The 26,310-nt window shown below is 42.3% G+C and overlaps 1 protein-coding gene across 1 annotated transcript in view; it reads left to right on the top strand.

Moving 5' to 3' along the window:
- Window positions 1-26,310, top strand: part of LOC136636632 (kalirin-like) — a 91,884-nt gene that overhangs the window by 56,595 nt on the left and 8,979 nt on the right. The window contains exons 17-23 of the mRNA XM_066611817.1: window positions 2,274-2,397; window positions 8,148-8,207; window positions 14,367-14,394; window positions 17,854-18,025; window positions 20,129-20,250; window positions 22,007-22,138; window positions 25,418-25,582. Of these exons, the coding sequence (XP_066467914.1) occupies window positions 2,274-2,397; window positions 8,148-8,207; window positions 14,367-14,394; window positions 17,854-18,025; window positions 20,129-20,250; window positions 22,007-22,138; window positions 25,418-25,582 (803 nt within the window). The remainder of the gene's footprint in view (window positions 1-2,273; window positions 2,398-8,147; window positions 8,208-14,366; window positions 14,395-17,853; window positions 18,026-20,128; window positions 20,251-22,006; window positions 22,139-25,417; window positions 25,583-26,310) is intronic.

Genomic DNA, 26,310 nt, shown 5'->3' on the forward strand with positions numbered 1-26,310 from the left:
CACTTTAAAATTTATTGAATAAGGCCCATTGAAGACATGCTGTTGAACTCTTTCCCATGGCGACGAGAGGGATGAACTAAGAGCTGCCATCTTATGCTCTGACATAAATGCCTCGTACTGTTTGTTTGATAGGCTTAGCCATGATTTTATTGTTTCTGTAAGATGCAAACCATGGTTAGCCCTAAACAGAATGTATGCATCCTGGCTGGGTGAGGAATCTGTAATAACTATGGTTAACATTGGTTCAAGTGCAGTGTTAAACCATGGCTAAGGCCAACAAAGGAAGGAGGAAATTTTGCACTCAAGAAGAAAATTGTGTAAACTGGCAGTCTACTCTCAAACTCCTTAGTCATGGTTAACAGATCAGTGATGTTTGGCCTTAAAAATTTACTAGGCCAGTTAGATTATTCTATGAGGGCAACAAGATGATGTCAGGACCAAGGTATTTGGAAATCAATAGGCTAACATTCAGGAGTGACAGGAGATATCTTGATTCAACTTTCCATTCTGGGTTTGTTGTAAGATTGGATCCTGCTTGGGTTACTCCTATTTGGTCAGGAAGAATCCGGTAGTTAGAGGGTCCCAGGAGGAGGTGCAGTGTGAAAACAATTGCAATTCCCCTTACTTGCTCAGAACTGCTTTATACCTGATGGCAGTGGTATGGCTCCTGCTGAAAAGGTTTCTATACAGCAGTGGCTTCGTGTGGCCCCATCGTGCATCTCGGAGACTCAACATGTTGAGAGAAATTGCCTGTGGAAATAAGACAATGACTTATTGGGTGACAATGTGAACAAAAAAGTGTGCAGGAAATAGTCGTGGGTTGTGACATGAGATAGAATATGCACATAGCAGCCCAAAGAGTAGATGCATACAACATAACTAGGAACCAAGGGAGTAAGATATCCTCTTGTGATTCTAATAAGGGACCTTGGGCTGTGCCCAGTTCCTGAACTAAAGGATACCCTTAAGTGTCTTAATCCAGTGGTGAATTTGAAAATTTTCAAAATTCTGTAATCTTCGAAAAATCTGGTTAATCAAATCAATTCACCCCCTTATCTCACTCTGTATATTGCTTATAGTTGGAGCTTTTAATTTATCACTGGGTTCATTCTACTGAAGAGCATCATTGCAAGCGGTCTCCTGATTTGTGCACAGTTGGAGTACAAAGCATTTTGTGTGTTCTGGATTACTAGGCAAACTAGTTTCCACAGCAAACTTGTCCAAGGACATGCGTTACAAGCAGGTATGCATGTCTGCGATCCCAGGCCCAGTCAGATTTTAAAGAGAGATGTGTGAGTGCCTGAAGTTTCATACATTTGCTGTAGGGCAACAATGGAATGACATCAGTGTCTATTGCAAGAGTTGTAATGTGTGGAGACTAGTAGATTGCACACCTGGGATTTGGAGTCCTGCAATACACTTGTAACATGCAAAGCAAATAGGGCTTGTACAGCAGACTTCTGCCCCCTAGCTATTCTGCTCCTGTTTTTAAGACGGCATTCTCATTTAGCTGCATGCACAACAATATATTGCAAATCTGAAAAGATAACTTACTATAAAATGGCATAAAAATCTTTGCCATCTTTTACTTTTAATACACTTTTACTTTGATTGAATCAGCCTGAAGGAAAAACTTTCTAAAGGAAAGGACTGTTGAGGCTCAAGATGAAATGGTGCTGGTGTTTCATGCTGTCTTCCTTAGCCCGGAAGCTTAGATTTCCTAACAAACATCATCAAACAGTTGACAAAATGCAGGCAAGGCTGAAACAGGAACTTCTTGGTTTAAGTGTAGCAAAGCCTGTCTTTCCAGGAAATGTCTTATCTCCTTTAATAAAGACTGTTATTTCTCTTTTGATGTTTTGGGACCAGCACTGAACTCTGAAACATAAATGCCTGGTATTGCTGGACTTGATTCCTGACTAACTTGACATTATTTTTACTGCTTTAACTAGAAGAATTTTTAAATCTACCTTTCATAACTCTTGCATAGTGCAAACTTGATTCGTATTCTGTGCGACCTGATTTCATCTGCAGTCTACTGTCATCCTTTAAAGAAAATGCCAGGTTCAAAGGGCAAGAATAAGGAAACATCCGTTTTTAAAATACCTTGAAATTGACTTGAATGCTTATACCCCAATAGGCACATATTGCGAATGACTTCCATCTCCTTAGAGCTGTAGATATCAAGAACGTGTGTGCTCATTGCCTTTCCACATCCCTTCCTCTTCCTACTAAGATATGCCATTTGATTGGTGCCTTTTTTGGTACAACAGGAAGTCATGTTCATGGCATACCCTGCGCATGAGAAAGCGGGCGGAAAAGGAAAACAGTGGCAAAACTGAAGCCAATGGCCTTCGTAAACCCATGGATATTCTGGGCAACAAAGTCTCTGTTAAAGTGAGTAAGGCCACCGGAAGCTGTGCACTGCCTCCTGCTTCTCATCCTCACTCCCCCTGCAACATCCTCTCTAAGGACAGGGGCTGACATCTGCCTTTGTTTTGATTTTATTTTTGGCTTTTTAAAAACTTTGTGTTACTTTTTGGTAGTAGTAGCCATTTTTGCCCGGATATTGCATGCAAGATAGATACAGCACAGCTTTTTCCTCCTCGCCACTGGCACCCAAAATGTAAGTAAGTAGTTTCTGTAGGGGTGGGGGGGGGAGGGTTGTACTCAACCTCAAAAATATACACACAGTTAAAGATCTAATGAGAGTTGGAGAAACCCTTCAATTGAGGCACAAAACCATGCTAGCTCAAACAAGAGAAGGTCTTGAGTTTCATCTATTAAGTCCTGACCCATCTAGTCTAGTTAGATGCTCAGACTAGCATTAGACTAGCAGTTGTGGTTTCCCTTGAAACACTGACAGTCATAGTCTTTTGTGTGGTGCTCATAGTTGTGTGGGCACTATGATTGTCCTTGCAGAACTGCAATTTTCAGTGAAGCCCCAACAATCATTTAAGTATGTAGCAGGGTATGTATTCTAACGAATGCCCTAAGGCCTAAACCTTCTGCCTCATAAGCTAGGGTTGAAGAAGGAAAAAGACCATCGTGGGTCTGGTTTTCTGACTTTTGAGAGGAAGATAACACATTATTTGCCACTCGGTTCTTTTCCATGACTTCTGACACTCCATCCTGAATGGTGTGTACTACTTAAGCAACACTAACTTCTAGAGTGACCTTCATTCTAGCCCCAAAATCAAATGGATAAAGACATGTCCACTATTTCCTCTGCTGTCCTTATTTATCCCATTTGCACAGGCAGAATGGGTGGCAAGATTCTGTTGCCTAAGGGGATGTTCCTTTTGTTGTCATGAATTAGGCTAATGAGTAAAGTGTGTCAAAGGTTTTCTTCCTATACAATTCTCAAAACTACCACAGTTCCTGTTTTATAGCAGGAGAACTGAGGTAGTCAGTGAGTCTATGGTTCCGTGTATATTTAGGCCCAAATCCAATACTCTTTCAACTGGTCCTACTAGCCATGACATCTTGGCCCTTGGATGGGGCAACTTGTTGATGGCACAACTTTCCCTACTTTAAAAAAATGACTAAAGAAATCTGGTACCTTCATCTAGAGAAGTTCCAGAGCTTTCATCCTGCTTTTGAGTTGAAAAATGCCATGGTGGTTTGCTGTGATGAAGCAGGAGCATTGTGGGTAACCAGGAAATATGTCTTTTTCACACGGTGTACATTTTGAACATTTATGGGGCAGCAAACTATACAAAATACCCTATGAAGCTGCAGATTCTTCTTCTCCCCGAACTCTACTTATTCCACAAGACGGATATAACAGCTCCATTCCAAGCAACTACCTCAATAGGAAAAGCCACCCACCAATTGTATGTGGTTCAGACAATATTTGAATCCTACACTAATGGATGTCCTTGTCTCCAAAGTTCCTTCAGGTCCAGTGAATATGCCTAAAATGGGCCTGTTCTTACTTAGGCAAGAAATCTCACTTGGGGTTGAAACTGTAAAAAGCAAGGACATTGAACTTGTAATCCTTGACTAACTCACAGCATGTGACAAAAGGACTGCCCCTAACCTCCTTTATGCTAACCTATGAGCTGTGGCAGCACTAGCAGAATTGCATAGAATGTATGATTACTCCTACTACTAGTCTTGTGCTTGCCTGTGCTCTTGCAGTCTGTGTTCAATTCTCCTGTTGCTCATCCATCGTCTCTTGCCCCAGTTCTGGTACACTAGTCAGTGCGTAGTAGAGAAGTTTAAATGGAGGGGTCAGCTGAAGCACCAATGTTCTGGACCCACACTAGAGATTGTACATAAATATATTGCTATAGTTAATCAACAAGGGGAAGAACACACAAGCAACTACTCCCTGCCTGGCAGCTTACATAGGTTTTCATCCTGGTATTGTTTGACCTGATCAAACTCTCTGTCTGCCAGGTCTTCTAAACTTCTTTGCATGCCATTTCATCAGCAGTTGTAGGGCGTTCTGTTAGTGTGTCACTTTTGTCTGTAAACAAGTTCAGTGATTTGAAGTTGGCAATAACAGTATGGACAAAAGGACCTGTTGATTGGGAAGGCATATCTCCAAAGCCTAAAACCACCCCACCATCTTTTCCTCCTTTAGAGCTTTTGTCCTTAAATGGAACAAGTCTACACATGGTGACTCATGCAGTGCTATTGGCATCATTCCATTTGAATGAACACAGATTGGATAGATCAAGGACCATACTTAGCACTTTGTTGAATGGGGACCAGAATTAACTGAAACGTTTTTCCCAGCGAAGCTGCCAATGCAAAACGCTGCATGCATTCTTAGAATGGAGGTGGTTTGCTTTTTGTTCTAATTTCTTGTGTTTTGCCAGCTCCTATATGGCAATGCTATTTCAGAAAGTCTTTGATAGGTGCATCTGCTCTTCCAAATGCCTGGAGAGGAGGATTGGAGGTTTCTGTGTGGGTAGGGACAAGAGTTTTAGCAAGTACAGCTTTTCATTTCTTTGCACTGCTGGCTGTACCCACTGACACGTCTTCTGCACCCCTATTAATGAAGATGTGGGTGACCTTCATTCCTCTTATAATTGACCATTTTAAGAGCAGTGGAGGACTAATTCAAAGTCTGCAATAAAAATGCCTTTAATGAATCGTACCAGCTATCTGACATGCTTTAAGCCTCTATAATTCTTCACCATGGAACTAGTAAATTTAGAAGAGGTTCCATGAAGAATTTATTACCTGTGATCATGCATAATATTCATTTATAATTCTGTACTAGATGTATTCTAATAAAACTGTGATCACAGAAACATAGTTTAATGGAATCATAGGGGTGGTAATTTACCTGAAAATCACTTCAAAAGGCATAAATAAGCAATACTTATGGTTGCATGTTTTCTGCAAAGGATTCTTATATCCATCTGGGTCATAGGGCCCCATCTTATCCAACTTTTCAGCACCAATGCAGCCTGCTGGTAAGGTAACAAATGTCCCCTTACCTTGAGGAGACCTTCATGACTGCCCCACCATCATAAGATGCAGCGTGCACCCCTTTGGCACAGCTGCATCAGCACTGGAAAATTAGATAGAATTGGGCCCTAAGTCATAAGAACAGCCCTGCTGGATCAGGCCATCAGGCCCTGACCCACCAAATGGCTCAGGGAGCACACAAGACAACAAGAGAGCTGCATCCTGGTACCCTCCCTTGCATCTGTCATTCTGACGTAGCCATTTCTAAAATCAGGAGGTTGCACATACCCATTATGGCTTGTAACCTGTAATGGATTTTTCCTCCAGAAACTTGTCCAATCCCCTTTTAAAGACATCTAGGCCAGATGCCATCATTACATGCTGTGGCAAGGAATTCCACAGACCCAACTACATGCTGAGTAAAGAAATATTTTCTTTTGTCTGTCCTAACTCTCCCAACACTCAGTTTTAGTGGATGTCCCCTGGTTCTGGTGTTGTGTGAGAGGGTAAAGAGCATCTCTCTATCCACTCTGTCCATATCCTGCATAATTTTGTATGACTCAATCGTCCCCCCTCAGGTGTCTCTTTTCTAGGCGGCAGAAGCCCAAACGCTGTAGCCTTTCCTCATTAAGAAGGTGCCCCAGCCCAGTAATCATTTTAGTCACTCTTTTGCACCTTTCCATGCCTCTGTGTATGTCTGTATGTTTTTAAATGAACTTTAAAATCCCAAAAGATGCCTAATGAAGAGCCCTATTTTTCCCTTATTTGTAGTCTAATTTTATCAGGGATTCAAAATACCAGCTGTACTCACATCAAAATACTGGAGTAACTTAGTTGCAAATTCTTAGAATGTAGCAGACATAAAGAGTTACTGTTCTTTACACATAGGTTATAGGTAGGATAGACAAGGGGTCTCCAAACTTTTTGGCCAGAGGGCCACACCAAATACCTGGCACAGTGTTGAGGGCCAGAAAAAAAATTTAAATATAAAATTTATATAAATAAATTAGAGATAGGACTTAGATGACTGAATAAATGAATGAATGGGCTCATTCATTCAACCTTTCTGACCCTTAGAACGCCCTCCAGACGCAACCAGAGCATAGTTCCTGTAACGTTCGGCCACGTGGGCCAGAGGCTTTCAGGGGACAAGAGGCTTGCCACGGGCCAGATAGAGGCTTGCCGCGGGCTGCATCTGGCCCCCGGGCTGGGGTTTGGAGACCCCTGGATAGACTAATAATGCAGTCTTATGTATGCTTTCTCACAAGCAAGTTTCATTGAGCTTACACCTAAATAGGTATGCATCAGATTTCAACCATTTCATTTATTCCCTTTTGAAATAAGAAATGATTTCTAGGTACTATATATAATAAATCACAACTAGAAATTGGGCATTTTGAAAGGGTGAAATGAAATAGTGATCTAGAAAACATTTCTATGTAAAACCTAGTACAGAAACATATAAACATGGTTTATAGTCACTCACATGGGTTTTTCATGGAATCTAGCAAAATCTAGACTGTAGCTTTCAATTTGGTAACAGAATTTGGTAACAGAAGATTTCTCAAAACTGCCTTGTAAGAGAGAAGGCTACGTACAAATCTTATTTTTCTGGTATAGTCTGTCAATCATGGCACCTGTTGACTAAATACACCATGAATAGAGATTGGTGTAGTTCCCATTCCTATACTGTATAATTTTCCATCAGTTCACAATAAAATAGGACACTAACATCCTTAAAAAAAACAAACTAGTTTTCTACTTTTTGTCTTGGTTCCTGCTTGTTCCTGTAGAATCAAAATATATTTACTCTCTTGTCCTAATTCAGGGCACAATCCTATCTAACTTTCCAGTGCTGATTTAGCCGTGCCGGTGGGGGGTGTGCTGCATCCTGCAGTGGTGGGAGTAGTCATGGAGGCCTCCTCATGGTAAGGGAACATTTGTTCCCTTACCTTGGGCTGCATTGTGGCTATATTGGTGCTAGAAAGTTGGAAAGGATTGGGCCCCAAGTAATATTTCTTTTGAACAGAAACTACATCAGTTTTCCCTTATATCTTATTTATTTGTAGATTTATGCTCTGCCTTTTGATCAAAATGATTGTCAAAGTAGCTTTCTAAAAATGGAAAATAATCTAGGAGTCCCCTGGTTAGTATCTTGAATTTAAGTATTTGTACGCAAGCCTTGTAGCCCAGGGAAGGCAATGCACGAGCAGAAAGTGCTTCTGTTTGTGGACTAATCCTATGGGAATCTAGAGCCACATACCTTTATAAAAATTTAAAACTTGAAACATTGAAATGTCATAGCTGGAATTCGAAAATGATTAGGTAAAATGCAGTGCTCCTGATTGCTCCCATAAAAAAAAAATTCATTTGATCTGCTGAATGCACCAGTTTTAATCAAAGTTTCTGATTTTTCTCTCGGCTGAACATTGTTGTAGAAGCTTAAATGGCCTTGCCAGATTGGGGTCCTGGTATAACAACGGCAGAAGTAGCTCTTCATACTGCTGCTTTCATGAATGCATTTGATTTGTCGGAATGGCTGCCCTATTTTTGTTTCTGCCAAAAGTTTATTGCTTGTCTCTTAGTGCCTTTCTGTTTAGAAAGCATTTTTGTTACCTGCGCACATTTCTGCATTATTCTCAGTTTGCTCTTCTGTTCTTGTGGCTTGATCTTGTTACCTATAGTAACTCTGTTCTCTTTTCTCCATGCTGCCAAAAAAGGAGACAAACAGTTCAGAGGAGTCAGAATGTGATGACCTTGACCCCAACACTAGCATGGAGGTAGACACTGATCCTTTCTCATCCTCTCCTACTCCTGCTGCCCAATATTTCTTTTCTCAAAAACAATGTGCCTGTTTTAAAATGGTCTCTGGGGACGTGTCTGGATGTGCTCAGGACTCACCCTATTCTTAGGCAGAGTAAGGGGGCTGCTGCTGGGGGCAGATTTGGGGCACTATGAAATTGCAGTGGCTTGTCATTGGTATAACTGAGTAGCCACATAGTGTGAAACAACTCAGGTCTTCCTATAGACCTGATTCACACCACTGGTCCTCTTGATATTGTCAATACTAACTGGCAGTGACTGCTCAGGGTTCAGACAGGATTTTCCTTTGCCTCACCTGGAGATGCTGAGGGTTGAATGTGGGCCCTTCTGCATGCAAAGCCTGCTCTCTGCCACTGAGCTGCAGTCCCTGCATGTTACTGCTACTTGTACTTTACGCCTTTGGCCCTGCATCCTACTGTGAATGCATAAAAAGAATCCAGCTTCTCTACTGAGAAAATCTGCTCATATGAGCCCCACTGACCAGAATTCTGATCTCGAGTTGCAGCCAGTATCCTACAGGTGCCCATAAGACTTGGGTTTTAAAAAACGATCCAAGGTTACATTGAGGAGAGTATCCCATCTTTCTAGATCTAAGTGTAAACAATGTTGGGAAAACACCGAATCTTAACAGAAGCAACCTCAAGGGAAAGTGTCTGAACTGCCATGACAGTTAGGAAAACGGGCACATATCTTTTCCTGAACAGCCAATTGTGCAAAAAGCTGTCAGTTGTCAAATATCTCACTATCAGTAGTTGAGTCATGAGGGACTTGCATTCACTGGTCCTTGTGAGCTTTCCAGCAGCAGTGAGAAACAGGTAAACCTGCCCTCCACCTTTGTTCACAATGCAGAGTTGTTCCAGACTTGGGTGGCTGCAATAAACTTTGGACTGAGCCACCTCTAGGTAGTGAGTTGAGTGTTGGCTGACTTTGTGTTCAGAAACAAACCTTTTCACTTTCTTTTAGCTGTAGCTAACTTTAAATCTGCACAGAGTTGCAGGGCTTTGTGAATCATGTTTGATTTTGACTTTGTACACGTGTCTTGTGTGAAAACACCACTCTCCTGTCACCTGCATAGGTACTAGTGGTTCTAGCAACAGTTGCACCTGACTGTATCCACTACTTTTGCCAACTTATGACAAGACAGAATTGATGGTCTAAAACCTGGGACAAGTATGAGAGTGAATTGGCCACCTTTTGATGATCATCTGAATATGCCCTTAATGAGAAATTGCTACATATTGGTCCATATTAGCAGCTGTATATGGTTATCACATTTCGTTAGGTTGAAGTGTGTTTTGTGTATATCAGAGTTCGGGGCAATTTCAGGTCATATTTTGTGTGTGCTAAAACCTCTTTTTACAAGGAAGATAGCCTTGCAAACTTCACCTAAAAAGGCAAATGGGATGCATATAACGGCCCTGCATTCCTCCCTCCCAACTTCCTTGCTGTGTTTGCTTTTGTCTAAACAATGGTACGCTGATACCACAGTACTCACTGTGCCTTGTAATTATGGTTTATTTTCAAGTCCTTTTAATAGAATATCCATTGTTGCTGTTGTTGGCCTCATTGCTTTGTTTACCAGAGTGCAAGGCCTATGGCCAAAGGAAAATGAACCCAGGGGGAAAAAATTAGATGCAGCAATAAGTTTTGTTTGTCAAACAGGGACCAGGGGTAAGGCCTTGAAGAACCGATGTTCTGATGCTCCAGCTCCAACAGGCCCTGTGTAGTCTGACATGGGGTAGTGCATGTCTATGTTATCAAAAGGGGCCATATCTCTCTGTCCTGGGGGTGTTTGTTCCTAGCAAACTCTCCCACTCAGTATTCATCTCTCCACAGTACAGGGGGGATCTACACTGCCTCAGGAGCAACAACCTCTTGACTTTCTGTAGGTTGCTGTGCTGTTGTTCACAAAGCAGCTCTACATTATTGTAGCACTTGTGCATGCTCTGAGGTTCTCAATTGGTTGTAGTGCTTCCTGTAACCTGGCCCAATGCTTATAGTTTCCAACACCTGATGTGGGTCTTCCTCACTTTCACCTGCCTGCTTCTTCAGAGCCCTTGCTCCATCTGATGGGTTCAGGGCCTCCTCCATCTTCTTCGTACCCTGATCTTATAAAAACGCACATAGGACATGTGAGTGTCACACGTTCAGTGATAGCTCTTAAGACACGTTGTGAAGGGCCAAAGTCCTTACTGGAAGTCAGAACAAAAACGTTCACTCAGCAAAGGCATCCTGAGGGTACATTGCACCCAGTGCAGTGCTTACATTGTGGAGCTTGGTGCTCCAGAAGTTTGGGGATGACATAATTATGTAATCACATCACCCCCAACCTCCTGCCCTATAACATTCCTTTTAATGCAATAGGCCCACTTCTATACCATCTCTGGCTATCTTCAGCCCTCTCCAGACAAAGTCACTTCACTTTCTCGCCGGCAAATGGCAAAAACACAATCAATGGCAAGAGCGCAAGGTGGCTGGGCCTGGAGAGGGCTGAAGATCATCAAACGGAGGCTAAGGCAGTGTGGTGTCACCCCCTGCTGAGGCTCACATCTGGTGCAGCTCACACTAGCCACATCCCTGTAGCGATGCCACCAAACCAGAGCTTCCCTTCTGAAAAGCAATATTGCCCTTTATCCTGAACAGATTTGTCCTACAGTACTCCTTTTACAGAAATAATGAATGTAAGGAGCCATTTTCCAAGTAATCTACATGTGTCCGTATAGAAAGCCAGCAATGCCACCACCAGGATGCTGCTGGCCCTGGGACAAATCTCCCATGGCTTCATTGGGCAGTGGTACTGAGGCTTCAGAATCGGGCTGACCAAGTTATAAAGTGAATGCTACCACTCGTCCACACTGAACTCATTTAAGGACTTGGCCACTGAACTGGTACATTTCTCTTTGCCGTTTGGCAGAATGTTATAGCACACTATCTTCTCTAGGAAACGAGGTGGAAGGCAAAGTCGGGCCATATGCATTATTGAACCCCTTGCTTCCTCAGCATTAAGTTCGTGCTTTGCTAATGCTGTTCCTCATATGTCTGATATACAATAAAGAATTCTGATTTGGTTCATGACAATTATGCGGCCATGACACTTCTCATAGGCTTTAGTAGTTTGTTTATTTAAAATATTTATCCTGCCTTTTCCTCCTCCTTCTCCCCCCCCCCCCCGCATATATTAGTCATGTACAAAAGTAAAGGTGGAGGGGTATATCTCTCTCTGGCTTCTCTTCTTCATCATTAAAGGGTGATTGGTGTTTCTCTGTGGGGCACAGATCAGCTTAGCTGGCACTGAGTTCCCATTAATACTGATGACCTCAGTTAGTATCAGGCTTTCTCCACTTCCTTCAATCCTCAGCAGAGGTGTAACTAGGGTGGAGTCTGACAGTCACCTGCTCCAGGCGCTATGCAGCGAGGGGCAAAATGTATAAGGCAGCCAGGTTCTCCCAGGAGGAAGAAGCGCTGGCAGCTTCGTGCACCATAAAGAAATGATGCTCAAAATCCCAAATAATGGAGATCAGTCTCTTTCAACACTACTACTCAGGGCACTTCAGTTCATCTCCTAAGGGTAGTATTATGCTATGCATTACCACAGCTGCAGCAAACAGGTCTTGGAACTAGGTGGGCCTTTGGCCTTTCTCTGCAGGGCTCTTGTGTTAAAATGTATGTCTTGAAATTTCAAACGTTAAAGTAACACTTGTCTTTCTCGTGGTAAGAGTAATAGATAGTACTTTCCTCTAAACACCTATGGAACAAAACAGAATCTACACTGTCTGTAGATCTGTATGAACCCTCAGTGAGAATGTACCAAACTAGTTTGGTTTCTGACTGGCTGCAAAGTAGTTTGACATGAATCAGCCAATTCTGGCACAAAGCTGCCCCCTTCTGCTAAAGCAAAGCATGACTCCCACATACAGAGGTCAAACAGATCTAGGCAAGACCTGTAATGGACATATATAGTTTCTAAGATAACTTTACTTGCAGTTGTGTGCAGAAATTGGAATTTATATTTTGATTTTTTTCACATTACTGTTCATAGAAAATGTTGGAGTAAGGCGAATTGAAAAAAAACTATTGAATTAAATGTGCTAATACTTTACTGTCTTAAAAAGCCATCATCAGCAAGACTTTAAGCCATTCTCTTTAAGCCATTTAAAGCCATTCCCTCAAGATCAGATTTCAAAAAGTGAAATTTGAACAGTTTTAAAACTCAAATTCTGAAGTTTCAAGTTTGTGCAAGTGTTTGTTTCATTCCAATTCTCTTAGCACAATATCTAAGTGAGCTCATCCTGTAGGTGGGAAGTAGCAATGATGGTTTTTATTCAGCAGTTATACTTATGTTGCAGAAATTTCTCTATGTGACCCATCAACATGGAGAGAAGGAATTTTTGTTTTTTTAAGAGGGTGCTATGCTCTTGATGAATGCAGGTGCTTCCAGGCGCATCAAAAGCTATGACAGAATTAGGCATAGCAGCTAATACCCACCAAGTACAACAGGAAAATATGAAGATAACCTTTGCCAGAAAAACCAGCTTCAGAGGCACTCTGCCTAGAATCTATACTTGGTTTCCCTTTATTACAGTGCAACATACTTGTTCTAGAAGGAAAAGTCAACACTTGACAACAGTAGTAAAATATGTGCGTGTCTAGCAAAACATGTGAAAATAAATAATATTCAGAAAATAGCTTAGTTAGTGAATGCTAGTGTACAACATTCCAGAAACTACCAAGCAATATGAACTCTTAATGTAAATACTGAATATTTTAATTCCCATCTTAAAGTGCTAGTTTTTGCTGCAAGGTGATCAGGTACTGATCAATGTTGTAATAATGCACTTCCGCACCAAGTAAGACTGAACTTTTGCCCAGCCTAATATCCCAAATGATTTTGGACAGACAGCTTCTCATGCTCCTGGTTGGGCAACCCACAATGGGGGGAATAGAAAATACCCTGGAAAAAAGGCGTTTGTTGTTTTCATTCAGCACATTTTATTTTATTTATACAGGTATTTATATACAGCCTTTCTTTGGTCATCAGATTTCTCCTCGGACTTTAATCCAAGGCGGTTTACATAGACAGGCTGTTCTAAACCCACATAGGGATTTTTACAATTGAATAGGGATATTTTTACAATTGAAGTTCTAGTCTTTCATAGAACTCCTCACTCCAGCTGGATTCCTTCCCGGTCTGGCCTCTGTCTGGCCCTTTGTCTCCCATGCTCCACTTGATGGCAACTCCTCTCTGCCACCTAGGGTCAGCTAATCAGTATATCAGCGTGTCAGTTCTCGAGTACTCCTGGTTGTTTCGAACTGGCAGCCTCAGATCTTCAGGCATACAAGGTAGCAGCTCTACCAACTGAGCCAGACCTCCAGATCACATAACAAATTGACTTAGACTGTATTGCCATGAGATGTGATGACAATCAGTTCAGAAAATGTTTAAAAGGATTGGGCAGATTTGAGTTCTAACAATGGCTATTAGCCATGATTCAAGATATGGAACTTTGGTATTTAGAGACAATATACTTCTGATGAGCAGGTGTTGGGAATAACAAAAGGGGATTAACATTGTCTTCATGCCCTGTGTATACACTTCTCCAGAGGCACCTGGTAGACTGTTCTTGGAAAGAGAATGCTGGTTCTTTCTTTTGAAGATCCAGCAAGGCAATTCTTAACTTCTATCAGGAACAGCAGCAACCTAGCTACATGGACTGTGCAGTTCTCTCAAATCATGTTGATTGCTAAAGGACCAACCTGCTGGTCTGTGGAGCAGGGGAAGGTGGACAGCATAGCAAGAACCTAAAACATGAGGATGGTGAGGCTGCAGCTCATATACTCAGTGCAGCAGACTGCCACCTTGGTCAAGGGTTGATTCATTTTTTCTCCCATAAATCTTCTTGGTGGTTCTGCCTATATGGACTGAAGTATGGTCTCCATCTGACCTGGGGAGGAGGTCAGGAGTGTTGGAATGTGGTGCACCCAGTACTCCCTTCCAGCTATGACTTGTACTTTCACCACCCTTTATGACAACTCTTCTACTTTGCTGAGATTAACTGGACAATGAAAAGAGGAATTAAATAAGTCTCGTTCTATTTCTTTGTATATATATTTTTCAGATCATCAACCCAAACTTCATCCAGGAAGGTGAGTTAAAAGTCAGAAATGTGCCAGGTTATTTCCTTGACGTTGCTTGGAGAAGGAAACAAAACACAGTGTTTATGCTCTTGTGGGGGGGGGGGAGGAATCTTGTCTGAGGGACGAAGTATCTGCATGATTCCTAATCATCCATAATCCCAAGGAATCTTATTGTGTGGTGAACCTGCCTGTTTGGGCCCTCACTCAGTTGTGATATGATAAAAGAGGAAGAAGAATTGATTATATAAGATGTTCAGTAGGCACCAGTCCAATTTGAATATTGTCTCATTTGGATAAATATTCAGTTTGTAACTGCATATCTCATAAAGGTGAAAGTGGCTTTGGAAACTAATTTGATGTGCTTTCCTTTTTTATTTGGTTCATTTACATTTAAATGAATTCATTTTATTTTTAATATGATTATTTTCATTTCAGTTCTTCTGCTAACCCAGTTAGCATGGATTTAAAACTGTGTTTGGGGTTTTTGAGGGGGTTTCAAATGGAAGATCAAAAATAGCAGACAAACGTCCCTGAAAGACAGCATTCTCTTGCTATGCAAAGCCACAGAGCTGTGCTGGGAGTGTTCTGGGGCAACTTCTTAAATTCAGGAAGGGTGACAGGTCCTACAAGTCTGACTGGTGCCTCATATATATGGTATGCTTGCTCTCTATATTCCCCAGAATTATTGGCATTGCACAACAGTTCCATGGAAGAGAAGCAGAGTTCTTCAGCAGACAGGCCGGCATGACTTTCCTCAATGGAGAAAGCTTGAACACTTTCTCTCTTGCCAAATGGCCATGAAATAGCATGCCTCAATTATTAATCTAATAAGCAATGTATAATTCATAAATGTAGATATTGCAGTTCAACTTCACCAACAATGACTAAAATGCTTCCTGAGTATGCATGCTTTAATGAACCCATTTTGAAGGAAGGAGTGACTAATAGCAAGTTAGCAGGATCATAATTCAAATGCAGGCCATATGAAGTGTGCTTCTTGAAGTGTTGCTCTTCACTTGCGAGCTAAAACAGCATTTATATGGTCATGCGCCTACTACTTCATCTGGCTTTTTATCATATCTTTAGTGGGAACGAGGGCACCTCCATTCTGGGTATGAGTTGTAACTACTCTCCACTTTGACAAGTTTTTTGCTATCTCTTTTTTATGCTGGGTGTGGCTAGCTTCAGGGGCCTCCAAACTCCAGCTTGTGGGCTGAATCTGATGTTACAAATTCAAATCAAATTCAAAAACCTTTATTGGCATTAGCAATAAAACCAACAGAAATTTATCTGTGTACAATAGACTCAACTTTTTGAGACATTTCTTTATATACAATAAAAGTACTTTGCCATGATGGTTGTTAAAATCTCATTTCTAACAGTTAGTAAATATCTAACCACGTCAGTTTCAGATCTGTTAAAAGATTTTTTAAAAGGGTATAAATAGTGGCTCCGTAGGTCAGAATAGTAATCACAGTTTAATAAAATACGGAGGAGTGTCTCAATAGAACCTGAACCACAATGACATACTTTGGAATGTTGAGCATTGAACCTGGCTTTCATCTCATTCAAGGGGAAAACGTTGAATCCGGCTAGGGAAAACACTCTGCGTTCCTGCGGTTTTGTTAGGAAATTTAAATACAGTAGATCCTCAAAAGTTGACCACCTCTCTATAATGACCACCTCCTTAAGTTGACCTAATTTTCACAGTATGGACAGACACTGCATATACACTATGGGAGACCAACCTCTCTGTATTGACCACCTCTGTAAGTTGTATCTTGACCACGTCGACCATTGCACAGAGTATTAATTTACCCTCTGTAAGTTGCCCACTGAACACAATACTGTGGGCATGTGTTTTGTCTGGTTTGTCCCATCTTGGAAAAGCAAGAAGCCACACGACAATCCCTCCCCTACGCCTGCTATCATGTGTGCCAAAGGGTTTTTATAGATGGGCACACTGCACATAGCTGACAGACCTGTGCCAGCTGTTGATTGTACCTGGACATGTACCAAGTTGTGAGGGACATGAAGTTGCTTGTGCGTAGTAAAGCCACTGTCCTTTCACTTTGGTTCCCATCACCAGTGCATTACTTTACACTTACTGTATATTGAAACACAACTGCTATTTTGCTGCGTATTCTCCCGGTTTGGAGAGATCCTTCTGGAGCACTTCACAGTCCCTTCTGGTCTTCACCACTCAGAAAAGTTTAGTGTCATCCACAAACTTGTCCACCTCTCTGCTTATCCCTGTTTCCAGGTCATTTATGAATATGTTGAAAAGCACCAGTCCAGGACAGATCCTTGAGGCACTCCACTTTCCACCTCTCTCTACTTTTTTTGTCAATTGCCCATTGACACCCATTCTCTGTTTCCTGGTCCTCAACCAGTTCCCAATCCATGAGAGGACCTGTCATCATATTCCCTGACTGTGGAGTTTTCTCAACAACTTTAAGTGAGGGACCGTATCAAACACCTTCTGGCATTTAGTGAATCAGAGGAGACCCAGTGGAGGCCAGGCAGCCTAAGTAAAAAGTGTTTTTTTGGTTTGTTTGTTTTTAGCTGTTGGGGCTATGTAACATGCTACATGCTATGGGCTGGCAAGGGATAGCATTGGTCTGCCTGTCTGCTATGAAACCAAGTTGTTGTTTTTTTTACTTACAATTTTTTTTAAGCTTATGAATTTTCAGGGTTTTTTTTTACTGACTGTAGGTTGTTTATTCTCTGTCTCTTGATATAGATATAGATGACATGAATAGTAAGCATCACAAGAGGATCAATTCTCATTGATATTTGCAATAAAACTTTTTAAAAATCCAATCTAAATAATAACTTGGCCTTGCATTTGTTGTCCTGGGAGCTAAATATGATAATATTTAAATGCCTTTTTTTCCGTATGTTGACCACCTCCCTATGTTGACCAATTCCTCCAGTCCCTTGGGTGGTCAACTTAAAGAGGTTCTACTGTAGTTGCTACCAGAATCAACTGCCCAGGATAATCCAAAGTGAAGTAGAAGTGTGTGAAGAAGCGGAGCCAAGCTAAAGACTCCACTTTATTTTGGCTGCTTCCAGGCATAAAACAGCATAAGCTATGCATCGAGGAGCATACTTCAAAATGGAAATACGTGGAGCCTATTTCAAAATGAAGAGGCATAAGAAGTATAAGGAAGCCAGCTAGTGTATAGGCTTTTGTCATGGCAGTTTGTCATGGCAACTTTCAGGGTTACACGCTGGCTTTTCTTAGGCTTCCAAATTTAACATAACAGCAGGTGTTTTGCTTGTGTAACAAATCCTTTCCTTTTGTTGCCTAACAGCTGACATATTGGGTATGATTCTGTATTTCCCCTTTCAAGTAACAGTTGATGCAAAGTTGCCCATGAGACCCATTTTTTTCAGCAATCCTGTGGGTCAGTTTTATGTCTTTGGTGAACGTAATGTCTCTTATCTATGCGGCCTCTGATCCAGTTGCTCCAGAGTTTCTCGTGCCCTTAGTGGACATCACCTGCTTGCTTGGGGACACCGTCATGTTACAGTGCAAAGTCTGTGGACGACCAAAGCCAGCCATAACCTGGAAAGGTCCTGATCAAAATATTCTTGACAGTGACAACAGCACTGCTGCGTACGCTGTTTCCTTCTGGTATGTCTTCTATATTCAGTGTTGCAATGGTACATGGTGTATCTGCACAATGTGATTGCAGCAATAGCTATTGAGTCTCTATGAGCAAGTACATTATGCAGCTTTCCATGGGAGTAAACCCTCTTGAGCCCAGTGGGACTTGCTTCCAAGAACACATGGGTAGGATTGTGCTGTTGGTCTGCCAGTTTAATTTGTTCTCATCCTCAAATCCTGTACACAAATAAGTAGTGCAGAATCTTGGCATAAAGGCTTTGCTAGTGTCTCTGAATGACTTTCTTCATAATTTTTGAAAGGATTAGTTGTGATGGTAGTACTAGTGATAATGTAGTTGTCTTTTTTAACACCTCATTACAGGGCAAATCTGAAGTCTGAAGGGATCCTCTGCACAGTGTCCTTCAAAAGCTTTTTCACGGGACTCAAGAGTAGTTTATTATAATAGAACACATAAAATTATAGGAAAATCATCTGAAAAACAGCAGAGAACTATCCAGGAAAATTTGTTTAAAAAGTGATGTCATTTTATGCTCTCTCAGAGCATAACTTGTGGGCCTCTCAGGAATATGTATTTCAAACCAAGGGGAGCAGCCACTGCAAGAGCCTTGCCAGACTCATCATACTCTAAAGATTGAATTTCTCTAAGAGATTCTTCAAAAGATGTTAAAGCACTTGGGGGAGAAGGAGGAGGTCATCCTGAAAGTACTGTGGCCCCAAGCCATATAAGTCAACCCTCAGGATCGCTTTCTGGACATCCCACCATAGGAAAAATTACCCACTATAATGTAGTTTCCCAACTCCTTGCCCAGACATCTATCTACTATCCTCAATCAATCTGCCAATGAAAGTTACCAACCAGGGCAATGAAGATTGTTTCAGTCCCCAAGCCAGGCCTAGAACTGGACTAAATGAGTCCAGCTAACCCATCTTCCAAGAGCTCCTGAAGCAGAGCAGTCACAATGTCTTCTATTTCCTTGCTCCTAAAAAAGCAAGTTGGAAACTGGCCTGTAATTTGTAGGGTAGTCAGGATCAAGGCAGGCTTCTTCAAAAGTGGGTGAAACGCCGCCTTTTTTACACCACCAACACTCCAAGTAGGACGTTAATCAAATCTCTGATCACGTAGGCCAACAGCTAGTTATAAAAAGCCACAAGGGCAAGGAGCACATGAGGTGGGCAAGGTTCTCTGCAAGGACCTTGTCCACATCCTCTGAAAGCAATAGCTGAAACTTCTCCAAGCAACTGGATCTATCAGATAATATGAAGCAAAGTTTACTTCTGACGTAGGAGCTCTATCAAAGGGGAGTCCAAGTCAGAATGGTTGTGAGTTGACTTATTTACAAAGTGTTTGGAAAGCATGTCACACAGTGCTGTCCAGAGCCCCAGAGAATCATTCCTCAATCCAACATTAAATTTTCATGCATCTTTAGATACATGGTTGCAAGCATCTTCTGGAAAAAAAAAACAAGGGAATTTTTCCGTTTGGTTTTATGTCCATAGCAGCCACAAGCCATACAGAAATACACAGTACAATGCAGTACATAAAACAGATGGTATATATTTCAGTGACCAAGGGAGCAATGACTCCAGGAACCTACTCTGTAGACTCCAAGGGAAACGCTGATCTCTGCCATTGATCAATTTTTTCCTGACATTGCATCCACTTCAGAAGTTTACGCTGATTCTAGGGAAGGCATGCTGAACCAGTGCTGTGAAGCCTGCTGGCACGAATACCAGCATCAAGATTCCTGCACCAGTGCTAGGACAAATTTATATAAATTTAATTTATATAAATACTGTAATTGTAGAGGGCCACAATTATAGTATACCTGATAGGCAGGTATTTATCTAGTAGGGATGTAACAGCACCTTTATTAAGATGTCCTCAATAAAGGCAGTATGATTAGTCTAATCCATGATTAGTCTCTTCTCCCCCTTGTAAAATCAGTGACCCATTCATCAGCATCCTCAATGTTTCATGACTACAAGGATGCTTCTTGACTGCTTTTCTAATGGTTCTCATTTAATGTGGCAATGACCCCTCCACCACTGAAAGAAGCCAGCAATTAATCAGAATAATAGTCTAAAACATTGACATCTGCTATTCTCCAGTGATTCTGGTGAAATTACCCTGAAGATCTGGAATGTGATGCCCCAGGACAGTGGGATTTACACATGCGTGGCAACAAATGAACTTGGAACAGCATCCACCTCAGCTACAATCAAAGTGCAAGGTACTGGATTTGCTCCAGCATAAATTTTGCTTACAGAGTCCAATTTGCATTCTACAGAGACTTTTGAATGTTTGCTCAACCAGAGGCTCTGTTGGTAAATGTTCATGGGATGCATTCTGAAAGTATTCCTGCAGAGGCAGACAATGCATGGGGACTCCATAGGGTGATTTGTAAAAGCAATTCTGTGCAGGCAGTAGTAAGGCATGTACACATTGTTTTTCCCTGGGACTGAAGCAGTCCTGCAGATAACATGACTCATATCTAATCTATGCATTCAGAAAAAGTACCTGGTAGAGCCTCCCTGGGCCTGTGCTACTTCTAAATGTAGCTGAGGAATGTCATATTTGAATACCCTCCCCACCCATAAAAATTCCCAATGATATATTCAAGTCCTTAACCCCAAGTTTTGACTCAAGTCGAGTCACAAGTCCTTGCTCAAATTCTCAAGTCAAGTTTCGAGTCAGAGTCTCTGAGCCAAATTTAAAGAGAAAAGGAAGGTGGTGGTAGATGGGGGGGGATTGCAAACACTTCCCAGTGTCCAACAGATAGTGGCAATCAAAGTGTCCAAGCAACTGGATCCATCAGATAATAGGAAACAAAGTTTACTCCTAACATAGGAACTCTGTTCAAAGGGGGATCCAAGTCAGAATGGTTGTGAGTTGGCTTATTTACAAAGTGTTTGGCTCAGAGCCTGCCAGTGGCCCTTGGATCGCTGCCGATCAGCTGGGTGGCAGGAGTAATAAGTGCCTGTTCCCCACCACCCAGCTGATCTTGGTAATCAAACTGCTTCAGGAACCACCAGTGGCAGCACAATCATCCAGGAAAGGCAGGAAGTTCCTATCTGCCTTGCCCAGGTGATCATGCTAGCTTCCAGATGCCCAGGAGTTCTTGCAGTGCTATACAGAAGCTCCGAAAAAAGTAAGCAAGAGCACACTCATGTAGCAACTCAGATGTGAAAATGGCTTCAAATCCTGAGTCAGTCATCAGTCACTGCCTCTCGGTCCCAAATCTGCATCTCTGATTGACCGGACTTGGGAACAACTCACAAGTCTCCACTCTACATCACTGTAAACTCCACCTGTGAAAAGGTAACATTTCAACAAGAGAATGTTGTAGTGGCCCATCTTGTCTGAAGTACTAGTTTTCTATGTGCAAAAAATGCCTTTTGTGTGGGAGCATAACAAGTCAGAGAGGGTACTTAATCCTTCCCCACCCCCCTGCAGTTCTTTCAGACAAATCCTCCACACCCAATCCCCACATTAGTATTTTGGGGCAAACATGAAACAGGGAACCCATATTTGTCTCACCCACCACACAAAATGTATGATGGGCTTTTCAGAACATACATGTGCATGCCATCATCAATTGCAGGAAGAGCCAACTCAGCACAGTTAACTACTAGGTACTTTGATGTGTAATTTGGCCTGTTATCAGCTGGAGACCAAATTAAATGAAATGGTGGGAGATCTGTGATGGTTTTTTTTTAAAACTTAAAAAGCAGCTAGAGAAACACTGAATCAGAATGGGGTAAAAAGGATGGGGTTGACCTTTTCCCCCAAGAAATTCCTCCCCACCTGCTGCTGTTTGTCCACAGGGAAAATGGATCTTACACTGATATTGGTGCAAGAATTCTGCAGTGCATAGGATTACTCTAGTGAGCCTAGCTCCTTAGGAGATTCCTTCCTTTTGCTTTTCAATAATGTGGCAGTGACAATTGTTGTAACTCTCTCACTCTTCCCCCCCCCCTATAAACCAGGTGTCCCAGCAGCCCCAAATTGCCCTATTGCTCAGGAAAGAAGCTGCACCTCAGTGATTCTTCGCTGGCTGCCTCCATCCAGCACAGGAAACTGCACCATTTCAGGTTACACGGTGGAGTATAGAGAAGAAGGTAATATTAGAAGGCTTGTTCACACTCTCAGCTCCATTCCTTATCGGTAGCCAATCTGATGCCTGCCTTCCATTGTGATCCAGGCATTTTTTCCATGCTGTTCATTGAGCTTCTGTTAAGCAGGTTACTGTGCCTTCAGTTTGGAAGATCAGGTGTGGTGTTTCTGCTAGGTTACCTGGTGCTAGCTTGGAGGTGGTGAGAGAGTATGCAGTGCTGGCTGCAGCGCTACAGTTCACCCAGCTTTTCCAGGGCAAATCCTTTGCCCTTCCATCCCTCTGCTGTTGAAAACACAACTTTTCTGTTTTCTGTAGAGCAAGCTGGAAAAGGATTGCAGCAGTGGCAGCTCCTGTTTCCCTCCAGCACTGCTGGAGGAAGAAGCAGAAAAAGCTGCCACAGCTCCAAATTGCTTCTCCCTGCTAGCTGGTCCTTGTGACGCTGCTCTGCGCTGCTTCTGGAAGCAGGGGGTGCTGGATTCCTAACATCAGCTGCTCCTCTTTGTTTTAAAAAGAAGTGGCATGGAGCAGGAAGGCTTCCTGTTATATTCATTCTAAGAAGGCGGAGGGGGTGCTTGCTTGTTTGCCCACCTGCCTTCCATCTGTATCCATGGGGGGGCTCATGTACAGAGGCAGCATTTTGGGTGGAATTCAGGCAGTGCAAGGTGCACGCCATCCTTGAGACCAGGGCCAACTTCTGACATCTTGAGGAGAAGGATAAAAAAAGGAACACCTCCTGAAGGTACATCCTACTACATGCACTGCAGCCATTTTCAACGGGAGCCGTACGGTTCCCGGGGTGCCTTGGTGCATTGGAAGGGCAGCCACAGACTGAAAACCAAAAATAATAAATGATTTTATGTTTTTCTGTTCATGTTGTATCCTTGTTTGACGGGGGTCGGTGGGCGGGCTGGAACCTGAGAAGAGCTCCTAAGAGGAGCAGAAAAAAGAAAGTTGAGAATGACTGCCCTAGAGTACAGGACACTGTTGTCTATTGTGGCCTTTTTACTTTAGGAATTAATCAGTTTGTGTTTCTTCTCCCTACATTCCTTTTGAAATGCTCTGATTTATGTAAAGGGCTGCTGCTCTGGGACCCAAGGCCTTTTGTATAGTTTTGGAGCTAACACAGGCCTACAAAATTGAGGGTCAGAAAAGTTTTTCCCAAACTGTATGGTGGTTTGATATGAATTTGGGGTGCCGATTCCAAAAATGGCATCCGTTTTGCCCTATCACGTCTAGTTTTGGAGATATAGTATAGCCTCATTAGTGAATGGTTTGAGCAGCTTCCTCATAAGGAAGCCATGTGTAGGCTTCCTAATGAGGAAGCTGCTTGAACCATTCACTAAAGAGGCTATGCCGTGTCTCCAAAACTCGACGTGATTGTGCAAAACAGATGCCGTTTTTGGAATTGGCACCCCAAATATACCCAGGAATTGGTGTGACGTTTAAGGAAGCAAAATGTGTGTTGGCCTGTGATTAATGCTGCCTGAATAGGTCAACCTTTATTTTTTTCCAGTCTTGTGGTCCCACAAACAACTGAGAATCTAGATTTGAACATTTAAAAAGTGTCTCTATGTGCAATGTGGACTTATAACTCTGGTCCAACCAACTCCTTTTCTAGCAGTGAACAAAACTCACTCGGTAGTACCATCAAGGATCTGCCATTCTTTGGGTTATTACAAGGTAGTGTTGTTTAATTGTATACTTAGAGGGTACTTGCTCCTTTTAATCTTAAACTCACTGATTTTCTGCCATGGAATGCCAAACACAGCTGTAGGTACATTTCTATCCATCTTCAGGAACTTTCCAAATTGCTGCTTCTCCTGCCGGATGCTGGCTTAGATGATAGCATGTGTACCTCCTAACCATCTCTGTGCCACAAACCTTCATAACACATTTTCTCTGCCTGTTTTGTTTCTCTTCTCACTACACAGGTCCAAACTTTCTCAGCTCCTATATTGTCTAGATTGTCTCCAATACATCCATGCTTTCTCTTTCCACATTCAAAACATCAATGTTTCCATTACACTGTCATGTTCACACACACACACACACCCCATAGCTGGTCAGCCACCTTCCTCAACTCCTGTGTCATTAATCTGCTTGCAGAAGCGGAGCTAGAGGGGGGCGGCACAGTAAGTAGGGCACGTGCCATGTTAGCAGCCCCTTCCCCTCGGCATCAGAGCCATTTGGGGCAGTGATGGCAAAGTACCACTGCTGCCCTGAATGGCTCTGACTCTGAGGGGCTGCGTACGTGGCATGTTATGGAGCGTGCCCTACTTACCATGCCACCTCCCCTCTAGCTCTGCTTCTGTCTGGTTGCCATGTTTATCAAGTCACCTCCCCAACTCACAACAAAATTTTAAATAACATTCATTTAATAAGTAATATCAAAGCAGGCAATCCTCCTCTGGAATGTTGAATTCCTTTTCCTTGATGGTTTGCTTTGGTTGGCAACCTTCAGTCTCGAAAGACTATGGTATGAGCCTACAGCACCCAGTATTCCCAGGCGGTCTCCCATCCAAGTACTAACCAGGCCTGACCCTGCTTAGCTTCTGAGATGAGACGAGATCCAGGATGTACAGGGTAACAGTTGCTGCTTGACGGTTTGAAACATTTTTAAATGTCTAACCCACATTGGCCCTCAAGGAATGGTACAAATACAATAATGAAGCAGTATACGCACTAAAAAGAAATATTTAAACAGCAGGAGGCATAAAAGCCATCTTAAACTGCTGTTCAGAAATATACGTCATAAATATTAAAGCATATTCCCAGCTTGTGTCATAAAAGTACAATTCTGTTGGTTTGAACAGGGAGAAATGAGCACATAATGCAGTCATTTCTACTGCTAAGTCAGTATATGCAGTTGGATGAGGTGGTAGAATGGACTTTACCATTTCAGACTGCAGGTGGAGAAACAGTTTTGATTCTAGGAATTACGTTTTTCCTATATAAACGTTAACAACAAACTCCTTGTAAGCAGAAAACTAGCACAATGGGGAAATGGCTAGAGGCTGCTTGCAAGGAATTCCTTGGAGCAGTATTTAGAAGTGGAATTGCTTACTACCCACAGTCTGAAATGGAGCAGTACATGCTCCCTCACAGCCATTGCATTTCTTTCCCACATATGACTTTTAAGACAACTTGAGAATACCTTCTGATGCATAGTCAGGGCCCAATTAAGGGTTCATCCTACCTTGTGTGGCAGCTTGTCTTCCCTGTTTGGAATCTACAGTCACATTTAAATGTTGGTTGTCTTCCTTTCTCTTTCCATAAAACCTAGGGTCACAGACCTGGCAGCAGTCTGTAGCCTCCACTTTGGACACCTACCTCGTTATTGAAGATCTCACACCCAACTGTAAATATCAGTTCCGAGTCAGTGCCAGCAATCCCTGGGGCATTAGCTTACCTAGTGAGGCCTCTGAGTTTGTGAAACTTCCAGAAAATGGTGAGCACTGGGTCGAAAAGGGGGAAAGATTCCCACTTCCACATGGCAAAAGTCTATTACCAGTTAGGTTTCCATTAGGTTGGAAATTGTGTGAGAGCAAGCTGTTCTCCCTTGACACTATGTACATCGGTTTGGATTTCCAAGAACACAAGATCTGCATCTTGTATCTCTGTTGAATAGCACAAGCTGTACATTTAAATAACCAATTTTTATCAGATTACATGAAAGCAGGGACCTAATTCTTAGGAGCGAGTGCAGCTCAGCTTCTTCCTTTGCATGTAGACAGTCTCAGCTTTTGCCTGGCACCTCCCATCTAAAATATCTCAGTGGCAGGATTGGGATACACCTCTACCCAATAACCAGGGGAGCCTTTGGCAATTAGGGTTAGTTGGTCAGAACTGAGCTGGATGAATCAGTGGCCTGACTCAGATCTCCTTCAGTATCCTTCTCAGATGCTGCTGCAATGGATGTGACGTGCTTTGAACACTTTGTGAGTGATGTAAGTGCAAAGCAGCAGTATTAGTAATTATTCCAAGCAAAGCGACAATTTTCATGTGGTTGCTGTTCAGATATAGTTGTTTTAAAATACAAAACAAAACAGCAATTCACACACACACCTTCTTTCACTGAATCCTCACCTTACATATACTAACACTTTCATAGATAAAGAATGGAAAGGTTCACTCAAACTTGTGGTGTAAGGCAAACATGTTAACCAGTTAAAACAT

The sequence above is a fragment of the Tiliqua scincoides genome, chromosome 1 (assembly GCF_035046505.1).
Source record: "Tiliqua scincoides isolate rTilSci1 chromosome 1, rTilSci1.hap2, whole genome shotgun sequence".
NCBI classification, from domain to species: Eukaryota; Metazoa; Chordata; class Lepidosauria; order Squamata; family Scincidae; genus Tiliqua; species Tiliqua scincoides.